The sequence below is a fragment of the Hyaena hyaena genome, unplaced genomic scaffold (assembly GCF_003009895.1).
Source record: "Hyaena hyaena isolate Hyena2069 unplaced genomic scaffold, ASM300989v1 scaffold_491, whole genome shotgun sequence".
NCBI lineage: Eukaryota > Metazoa > Chordata > Mammalia > Carnivora > Hyaenidae > Hyaena > Hyaena hyaena.
Window position 1 is genome coordinate 64,452 of NW_024081114.1, and position 11,038 is coordinate 75,489.

Here is an 11,038-nt window from a genome sequence, read left to right on the forward strand (position 1 = left end):
AAAAAAAGTGCATTTCAAGCAGAGGAACAAAATATGCAAGAATGTGAGAGAGAGAGAGCATGTTACTTCTGGAAAACTATGATTTACTGTGGCTGGAGGTTCATGCAAGGCAAGAAGTGGTAGGAAATAAAGCTGGAAGGGGCCTACATACACACACTTGCCCACATATTTAAAGCTTTTGGAAGATCAATTAAGGCTACTCTGGGCTGTGTCTCTTGCTTTGGAGATTAGGACATTGCCCTCCTGTTGCCATCTATTTTGAGTACTTTGCCCCTTGGAGACCTATTATAGTCCAGTTCCAATAACTGTAGGTGTCAAGAAATATCTAAGTCTCCAGACTGACAGTACCTTGACAATGAGTCCCTTGGAGTCCACCATCCAGATCTTCCTTGTGGCCTCTGCCTTGGGTATGCCTTCTTTCTTGAGAGCCATGACAAGGAGATGGGCAATGCCCATGGCTGCCTGGGAGGGGGCATATGGTGGATGTTCAGATACAAGGCAAATGGCTGCTCACCATTTATCAAATGCTTTACCAAGATCCTCTCTTCCCACACCTTTCCCCCTACTCCTAGAAGGCCCAGTTAAGCCTTTGAGACACCCAAATGTTGGTGTCCAGGCAGCTGCAGTTATCACAATATACCTGTGCTGTTTCCTCTTCTTGGAACCCTTGAACACCTCCCTTCCTTCATGCTTCTCCGCCCATCCTTATTCTCCTGATGGCACCTACCTCACCTGCGCCTTGGAAAACAAACACGTGATTGGAGAGCTTGTTCTTGGTGATTCTCAGAGCAGCCAGGATCCCTGCCACAGCGACAGAGGCTGTGCCTGTAACAGAGGGCACTGAGATCTATCTCTGGTCAGTAGCTCCCAACCACTAAGAGAAGACCTTTGGCAGAGTTCCCCACACCTAGAACGTGTAGCCGAAGAAGGAATTTTCCTTAGTCCTTACAGAAGTCAAGCCTGTAAGCATGCAGGCTTTGGAGCAAAGATATACCCTCTTTTGTAGAGAAATACTCTTTTAAAAAACAGCTCCTGGATTGTTGCTAGACCCTGGGAGAGAGGATCATATAGTCAGGTGTTGCTACCACCATCATTCATAAATGAAATGACAAGTACAAAAAATAGAGGCCAAAAAGAAGCATGGAGCTTACAGAATAATTTAAGGGGGATAAAAAATATTAAAAATGAAACCACAAAGTAGCCATGAGACATTAAGTAGCCATGTGATCTGAGCTATTTTATCCACCAAATCACAAGGCTGAGTGTGCCCAGTAGCATACCAGCGGCTTAAGCCCATCAGAAAGGTACCAATAAGTTGCATAAGCATATGGCTCAGACTCATTTGACACCTACTCCTGCTGCATGATTTCCTCTCCCTCAGTGCACAACTAGGGCCTCATATGACCAAGGAGAAAGAAATTTGGGCTTGGTTTACAGACTATGCTTAATGATATGCTGGAATCATTGAGACATTTATGGTTGCAGCTTCACAGCCCCAATGAAGGGTAATCCTAAAGGGTAATAGGAAAGTACTCCTAATGCACGTGACTTCAAGTTGCAAATTTGGTTGTCCATTTTGGCCCAAGAGATGGCTAGACCAATATTGATCCATTGGCAGTTGCTTATGGTTTAGCTGATGTTGAGGGAGTTAGAATAGTAAGATTGGTGATGAGAAAGTCTGGGAAAGGGGTATGTGGATGGGCCTCTTGTAGATAAGTATTGAGTGTGAACAAATTTGTGCCACACATGAAAGTTGATCGATCAAAGGGCATAATGAAATAGGGTCTCTCAATCAGATGGACAAAATGGCATGTCCTATATATATTAGTCAGTGTCCTCCTCCAGCCACTTAATGTTTGCTCAATGAGTTTACATACAAAATCTTAGCCATGGTGGCAAGGACAGAGGCTATGCATGGACTTCCTCTAATCAAGGCTGACCTATTACTGCTACTGCTGAATACTAACCTGTCAATGGCAGACACCGACATTAAGATCCTAGTATGGCACAATTCCTTGGGAGAACCATCTACCTGGCAGCAGAATGATTACTTTGGACTCTTTCCATTATAGACAAGAAAGACATTTATCCTCACTGGACTAAAAATATATTTTGGATATAGATTTTCTTTCCCTATATATAATACTTGACCAGTGCCATAATCTGTGGATGTTAGGAATCTGTGGATAGCCTATTCACCATCCTAATATACTCTAGACAACAAGGCTTCTAATCACGAATTTATTTCACAGTAATAGAAGTGCACCAGTAGGCTTATGCCCATGGAATTCAGTGGTCTTAATGTGTACTCTACCACCCAGGAGCAGCTGGCCTAATAGATCAGCAGAATGGTCAGTAGAATCAGTAGCCTACTTAAGACTTAGTCAAGGTAACACTATGAAGATGGTGAAATTCTATTTTATGAGATGCAATATGGGATTTGACTTAGCACATGATACACTGTGTTCTTTCTTCCATGGCCAGAATACTTGGGTCTGGAACTCAAAGGGGTGAAGTGGAAGTGGCTCCTTTCACCATTCCACTTGATAACTCACTTGCAGAAATTCTTCCATTTTGTGCTCTCTAGATTGGAGATATTTGGTTCCCAAGAAACAAATGCCTCTATTAGAGTTCACAGCATGGTTCTACCAAATCGAGGGCTGAGAGTGCCACCTGGCCATTTGGTACTTTTTTTTTTTTTTTTTTTTTGCCATAAAACCAATGGGCGAAGAAGGAGGGTTACTTCACTGGTGTGGTTATTCATCCTGATAAATTAGGGGAAACTGAGGATAGGGAAGACTATATCTGAGCCCAGGGGCTCCTCTGGGGTGTGTCAAGGTAACCCACCCTTCACTCCGCTTTGTCTGCAAACCACTTCCCATCTTTGCCAACTGGCTTTATGCTGGGCTCTGCCAGTAAGGGGCACCAGAGGATGACTGAAAGGCTGGGTGAGGGGGTAGGAAGAACGCTTTTTCCAGCATCATCTCTGCCTTGTGAGATTGCCTGGATAAAATGTAGGAGATTTAAATTTGAATTTTTGATAAATGATTTTTTTAATGCAAGCCTGCCCCATGAAATATTAGCATAAATATTTTTTAAAAATTATTATTTATCTGAAATTTAAATTTAAGTAGGCATGCTGCATTTTGACCTTGCTAAATCTGGAAACCCCACAGCCTTGGTTTTCCACTTCCACAACAACAGATTGTTCCAGAAGCAGTGGTTGAATCTAGTTTCAGTCTGTCCATCACTTGCAGAAGTAGCCTCATAGCTCACCCCTCAGAGACCCCAATGCTAGCTGGCTGCCACCTGGCCTTCCCTTTGTTCCCTAAGGAGCAGGTCCTTAGGGCTTTTCGTTTTTTAAATACAAAATCAGCAATTCTTTGTATTTTCTCTGTTAAAGCAACTGGTGTAGACCCTTACTGATAGAGAGTTCATAATACAGTAATCATATGGGCAATGGGAAGCCTCCATGATAGTCAAAGAAAAGAAAGTTACAGTGGGACTATCTGTGGGATGTTAAAGTTGCACAAATAAAGAAATTGATGTTGTCCAAGGCTGGTGAGGGAGTAGTGAAAAGTAAAAAATTCCAGCATAAATTGTATTTTAAAATGCTATGAGCATTTTTGGAAAACTTTCCCAATACAGACCAAAGGCATAAAATGCTTGTGACCTTTAACTTCATACTTCTACTTCTGGGAATCTGTGTATGGAAAAATCCAAAACGCATGTCCTAGGATATTTATGACAGTGTTATTTTTAATATGGAATGACCAGAAATAACTTAAACATCTAACAAAGGAGTAACAATTAAGTAAATCGGCTAGTGTGGACACTCAGAATACATTATAGCCATTAAAAATGATTATTATGTAGATTATGTGGCAACATAGAAAAGGCTATTAAGTTAGTAATTAACATCAGATATTTTTCTAAGTGCTTTACATGTCTAACTGTAAGGACATTTATTTGTTTAATCCTAACTACTATCATCCTCATTTTACAGCTTGGGAAAATGAAATACAGAGTAGTTTTCTAAGTTATCCAAGATTATATAACAGAGTGAGGATGTGAACCCAGGGAATCAGGCTCTAGGCCTTGTGCTCTTTTTTTTTTAAGTTTATTTAATTCATTTTGAGAGAGATAAAGAGCAGAGGCGGGGCAGAGAGAGGCACAGAGGGAGAACCCCAGTGCTCTGCACTGTCAGCACAAAGCCTGACATAGGACTTGAACTCATGAACCGTGAGATCATGACCTGAGCTGAAATCAAGAGTTGGATGTTTAACCAATTGAGACATTCAGGCAGCACTAGGCCTTGTGCTTTTAACCACTAAACTATACTTCACTGAGTTTGCTGGAAGGAAGAGAAACTTAAAAGATTGTTCTGTGTAATGAAACACACAGAATCTGGAAGGAACAACACAATACTAAAGGTTGCAGGGTGGGAATACAGGTGAATTTCCTGTTTTCTCTTTCCAGTTTTCTAAGGGATTTGTACTTTGCTAGCTCTGGGGAAGGGCCTTCTCCCAGCATATTGGGTTGGATTTGTGCCTGGCTTAGAGGCCATGTGTTGGGCCAAGACTAGGGGTACAGCAAACAGTTGGAGACTACTAGTGGACATTGGAAGGTAGGACCCAAGGTAGGAACAAGAAGGTGGGGTACAAGCTCCAGCCTGCACACAAGAATGGCCTGGGGGACTGCAAAAGTGTTACAGGGTCCCACAGCAGGGCTTAGGACTGCTTTCCTAACCTCCTTTGGAGGGTCCCCAAGGAGCTCACTGTGCATGTACTGAGGGCCTACCAGGTGATAGGCACCATGACAGACACTACAGAAGATGAATAAAAAATAGTCCTTGACCTCAGGGACTCCCTGTTCACCAAGGCTTGGGCACAAACAATTGTAACATAATCGGCAGTTAGAGGTAACTGTTTAGAATTAATTGCATTCAGTTATTTATTAAGCACCAATTATGTACAAGACTCTGAGGTACTGAGGATACCACTGATAACAAAATAGGTTCATTCCTACATTTTAGAGAATGAAGTTACTGATTACAATTATGAGGAAGTTGTTCATGATGTGCTTTTTGTTTATATGTAGAAAATGCATACTGTTAGCATCAACCTACTTTTGCAGCTTCATGCCTCCCCACATACTCTATGTCCCAGGTGCATTACTGATCATTCCCTAACAGGTCACATCTTTGTACATGTCTGTGCTTTGCCCATACTGTTTACCATTTTAGGACCTCCTGCATCATTATTTCTGTGTTGCTATTTCTTCCTTTTATTTTTTAAATTTACATTCATGTTAGTTAGCATATATTGCAACAATGATTTCAATAGTAGATTCCATAATGCCCCTTACCCACTTAGCCCATCCCCTCTCCCACAACCCCTCCAGTAACCCTCTGTTCTCCATGTTTAAGAGTCTCTTATGTTCTGTCCCCCTCCCTGTTTTTATATTATTTTTGCTTCCCTTCCGTTATGTTCATCTGTTCTGTGTCTGAAAGTCCTCATATGAGTGAAGTCATGTGATATTTGTCTTTCCCTAATTTCACTTAGCATAATACCCTCTAGTTCCATCCACGAAGTTGCAAATGGCAGGATGTATTGCTTTTGATGGCCAAGTAATACTCCATTGTATATATATACCACATCTTCTTTATCCATTCATCCATTGGTGGATATTTGGACTCTTTCCATACTTTGGCTACTATTCATCATGATTTACTCCTTAAGACTTGGCCCAAATGATCTCCTCTGCCAGACATCCTCTGCTTTTCCCAGCCAGGCATCCTGAACCTCCCTTTCTTCTCCCAGATCCTCTTTTCATCTAACCTGAATAAAGCTGGGCTGTGTCATGGCCAGGCTCAGTACTGTACTGCATCCAAAAGGAACACCAAGCTAATACCCAAGAAAGCATCAAAAAGCAATTTAAGTAATTACTGAAATCACTTACACAGGTATTGAGAATTGCATGGTATGGCAATCCTCCAAATTCCTAAATACCTTGGTCTATTATTTTCTTGAAGTCCACTTGTGTCAGCTACTCCCCATTTCTCTTTCTGCAAACAACTCCACCCATCTTACTCTCTGGCCCTCAAAAGCTGATTTCATTTTAGTTCTACTGAGTCAGAGCTTGTATTTCAAAGGTCTTCAGATGATTTATATGCCCATTTAAGTCTGAGATGCACTGAACTAGATGGCTTCTCTGCATGAAGTACTAGTTTTCTTCTACTGGATAGAGAGGGAGTTTTCTGCTCATCTGATTCCATTTGGGGGACATCTGCCTCCTGAAAGAAGATGTGCAAAATGTGTGCCACCAGATGGCGCCAAAGACATTCCATCAGAGAAGCTCCCAAAGACCCCCGTGCTTGATAGGTCTCTTCCTTCTTGGATGCCAGGTATCTATCTTCGTTACAGCCTGCAAGCTGAATAACTGGGCTTACCTGCAGAAATCCAGTGCTGTATGGGGACTGGAGAGCATGATCTACAACAAGCACACAGATGAGGAAACTGGGGCCCCTTCCAGTGACTCAGTTGGAAGCAGAGCAGGGATACTTGGGGTGCTGCTTCTACCCCTTCGTGGTCCCTGAAGCTCAGCCAGCTTCTCCTGACCCTGGACTTGAAAGCAGTAGGGGTGGGGCATTATGAGCTCCTGCTGAGGGAGAACTGAGGGGTGTGGGTAGTAGAGGTAGAAGGAAGTGAAACAGGCAGTGGATGTCAATGGCTCTGGCAGGGGTGGAGAACACAAAACAATGGGAAATCTGATAGGAAAGAAGGGAACATTTCAATGAAAGGAGAGAAGGGCAACTGCTATTTATTGATCCCTCTCACCTTGACTCTGTGCTATATATGTGCTTATCTGCATTTGCTCATTTAATCTTCACAAAATACTACCAAATAGGTACTATGAGCTATTTCCCCCGCCGCCCCATCTCAGAAGTGGAAAGTGAGGTTCAAAGGGAACAGCACAATCAGGAGGGAACTTCTGAATCCTCTTACCTCCAAGTCTGTAAACTCTTTTCCTCCATGTCTATTTTGTTTGCCTTTCCTCCTGTTACTACCGATGAACCGTCCCTGGTCCTAGCTAAAGACACCCCCAGGTGTGTGCCAGATCCCATCATTTTTGCCTGCTCTCCTTTGTAATTTTCTCTCCTTTCTTCTATATCATCAATTTCTCCTCCACCAGATCACTGCCATCAGAATACAACTATGTCATCAAGCTCCCATCTTTAAAAGGCTCTCTCTTGACTCTCTATAGTCCTACCCTATTCCTTCTTGGGAAAAGCTGTATATACTTATTGGCTCTATTTCCTTTTTTCTCAGTCTCCCTGAAACCCAGTCCAATCAAGCAACTGTCCCTACCTCTTGACAAGGTCACTTGTGTTACCACTTTGCCAAATTCAGTGGCCAGTCCTTGGCTACTTCTTCCCTGACTTCTCGGCAGCACTGGATACTGCTGCTCATCTTCCCTTTGGGAAACTCTTTCTGCACTTGGCTCCTGGAGCCCCACACTCATCAGCTACCTTACTATTTCTTTATGCTCTCTTTTCTGGGATCTTCCTCTGAGGCCATCCTGTGAAGTGGCAGGTTACCCTGATTACAGACCAGAACTCAAGAGGAAGAACAGCATTTCATGAGCCCCATATTATAAAGTCTGGCAAATATAGTTATCTCCGTTATTAACTTTCATTTTGGGCAGCTCTTGGGTAATGTGCTAGGAATTAAAAGTGGAGAGGAAGGAAGCTGTTTAGCTTTCTGGAGGTACCACCTGGAGAAACCCAGGGGTCCAGGGCTGTTGTTGAATATGGCTTGTGCCCTTGGGCTGCCCAAAGTGTCACTGGCTGTTTCCCATTCACAATGAAAGAAAAACAAGTTTTCCTCTTCAGAGGGAGCTTCCATAATTACATTTCCTGCAAACTGAGGATCAGAGGTTGTACGTTCAGGAAATAGCACAAAAGGACAAGCTGAAAATGTAATTTCTATTCTGTTTTTAATAGTCACATTTGAGGAAGTTAAAGGGAACTTCCATGCTGAAAAATGGGTTACTGGAGAAAAAAGGTAAAGAATTAGCCATTTTGTAGGTGAGGCAAGACTGCTGTCCCAGACAGGGAAGGTCAGAGAGTTAGGCTTAGTCAGGGTCTGCTCAACGTGGCTTCAGGGGCCTGGTGCCCTGGGGGACGGAGTTTCATCCACTGCAAGGCCAGGACTGCTTCCAGGATCCACATAATTACCTTCCCCCCATCCTCAAAAGCAGCCGACAACCATCACTCACTTGTTTGTTAGTGTATACTGGGTGCCTGTTCTGGGCCTTTGCTGCACCTGGCCGTGCATATATAAGGATCAATAGAACACTGTATTCATAGGTCATTAACAGCATATGTGCTCAGAAAAATTCAAATTCCCTTATTGGATACCAAGCATAGGCCTTCTAGACAACTTCAGCCCTATTTGTGTGTCATGAGAATTTTCTGGAACCACTGGACTCTCTAAAGGTAGTTCCTGGCCCATGCAGAAGATGGGCTAGACCTACTCAGACACAATCTGGGAGGAACAAGAAGGAGCAATTACCATCTTCTTGGCTTCTCTGGGGTTTTACCTGATGCAACAGGCTAATGGGAGATCACAGAGGAGACAGGATCAGATGCAAGAGGCCCATGGGAGTCTCAGGGCCAGGGACAGCCCTGTAAGTGAAGAGCAGGCACAGAACACAGGGCTTGGTGAAAAGGAAAGCTGTGGAGAGAGAAGGTTGAAAAGGCCAGAGGAATCCTCACTGTAAGGGAGAGAGAACGGAAAGTCCAGGAAATGCTGTTCCATGTGTGTGGTCGTGGTGTAGGGAAGGGGACAGCAGACCCCTAAGAGCTGGAAATAACTCCCAGTGTCTGGTAAATAGGACAGATCAGCTGGACAAAGTCTTCAGAGCTCTGCCACTCCTCTCCATCTGCCCCTTTGGTATCATGACGTCTGAGTTCTGGAGAACTCTGAAGCATTCTGCAAAGTGGGTGACTTCCTGGGCTCTGGAGAAGGATGGGATCAGCCAGACATGAGTGGGACAGGCTTGGCCCTGGGTGTGGTACCTTGGAGGGGGTGAAGGACACACAGAAGTCAGCCAAGAGCAGAAGAGAATTCTAGGCAAAGGGACACATTCAGAATCACAGAATGGCAGAAAATTCATGTAACAGTGAGGAATTCTATGGGCTAGAAGAATAGGGGTATATGTGGAAAGTGGATAAAGGTCCTGCCTCCTTCTCAGCTTTGCCCGGTCCTGTGCTCACACCCATTCCTTTCCTCACCTCTACCATAGCCTCACTGTCCTAGGTATCTTCCCTCTCTCTCATACCTTTGTGTCAGGAGCATACTATGCACCAAAGGTATCTGTATTAGGTACCAGAACTGTATACTGTTACATGCCTATCCCTGCCTATACATCACTCCTGTCCTTACAATGACCAGGCGCCATAAACAGTGGTAATGATGGAAATGGTTCACAATGAATTGGTGTAGAGTCTAGTCAACCAGACGCTGGCCTTTTGAAAGCATCTTGGTCATTCTGTAGATACTGGCTGATTATCATTCCTGGCTGTTAATACTATGATGCCCATTTTGCAGATAAAGAAAGTTGTAAGGATTTAAGTCAAATGGCCAAAGCCAAAGGGAAGAAAATGGGGATTCAGATTAGGCTTGTCTCAATCCAAGGTCTGATTGTTAAGCACTTGGACTCACAAGGAAAAATTTGAAAGGGTGAGGGAATGATGATGGCCTGACCTGCCACAAGGGACCCTGACAGGCCATCTGGCCTCAGGTGTGTGGTAGGACTGGGGAGCAGTGCAGGTCCAGGGCAGACTGATAGGATAGGAGGATGCTCTGCACTGGACAAGCCAGCTAGACTTGCACGTCCCGAGCCACACTGTATGAGGAGCTAGCAGTGGGATCTGGAGGTCCACGGTCACTAGGCCAGCAGCGTCCTGGATCTGGCTCCTGTGGAAGAATCCAGCTGGCCTGTCCTCCAGCATGATCATTCCTATCGCTCTCCCCCTTCCAGGTCTCTCTCTCCTCTCCTAAGAGCATGGATGCTTCTCTGGTCCCAGCTGAAACAAGTCACCTGAGCCTCTGTCTTTTCCAAAGCTCCCAAAGAGACTGTCAGCAGTTAGCATGTGGGCAGCCCTCTCACCGAGAACCAGCCTGGGGCGGCTGAGGCTCTCTGTGAGCCGGCTGAGATGGGGGCAGAGGAGACCGTTGGCAGTCCTGGAGAGCGCTTCACCCTTCCAGCAGTGGGTCTCCAGAGGCCCCACCATGCGGATGGCCCTGTGGGGTTGCTGAGTCCTAAGTGTGCGGAGCAGCCGGACTGGCTGTGAGACAGTGCAGATTATGTGCCGGAGCTTTTGCTCAGCTCCAGGCATGGCCCTGCCCTCTTGGAGCTGTGTGCTGAGATCCTGAAGCCCTCGGTCCCACCTTCCTTGTTCCACCAAGGATGTGATGCTGGGTTGGCATTTGGAGCAGGCAGCATGGCCCCAGTGTCATTTTCATGTGGCAGCCTGGTTCTAGCCCCTCTTGTATGTGGGATTCTGGGAATATTCTGATGAGGGTGGGTTGGGTCTGTCTCCAGCAATCACATGTGACTTGTTTTTGGGGTCTGTTTGCCACTGTCATTCCTCCCTCCCTCTCAATCCTCTTCAATTCTGCGTATAAGTGTTCCTTTTGTATTTTTGAGCATAGCTATATGGTTTTCCATTTTTCTTAACTTTATTTTTTTTAATTTTTTTTTACAAATAGTTTATTATCAAATTAGTTTCCACATAACACTCAGTGCTCATCCCAAGTGTCCTCCTCCATGCCCATCCCCCCTCCCCCCCACATCCATCAGTCCTCAGTTTTTGTCAGCATTCAAGAGTCTCTCATGGTTTGCCTCTCTCCCTTTCCCCCACCATTTCCCTTCTTCTCCCCCTTGTTCCTCCATCAAGTTCCTCCTAATCCTCCTATACGTGCAAACATATGATATTTGTCCTTCTCTGCCTTATTTCACTCAACATAAC

General features: G+C 44.5%; 1 protein-coding gene across 2 annotated transcripts in view; it reads right to left on the reverse strand.

The window, feature by feature from the left end:
- ME3 (malic enzyme 3) overlaps positions 1-11,038 on the reverse strand; it is a 197,096-nt gene that overhangs the window by 7,540 nt on the left and 178,518 nt on the right. For both annotated transcript variants that reach the window (XM_039254349.1, XM_039254348.1), the window contains 2 exons: positions 728-825; positions 349-462 (listed from right to left, as the gene is read on the reverse strand). In XM_039254349.1, coding sequence (XP_039110280.1) covers positions 349-462; positions 728-825 — 212 coding nt within the window. The remainder of the gene's footprint in view (positions 1-348; positions 463-727; positions 826-11,038) is intronic.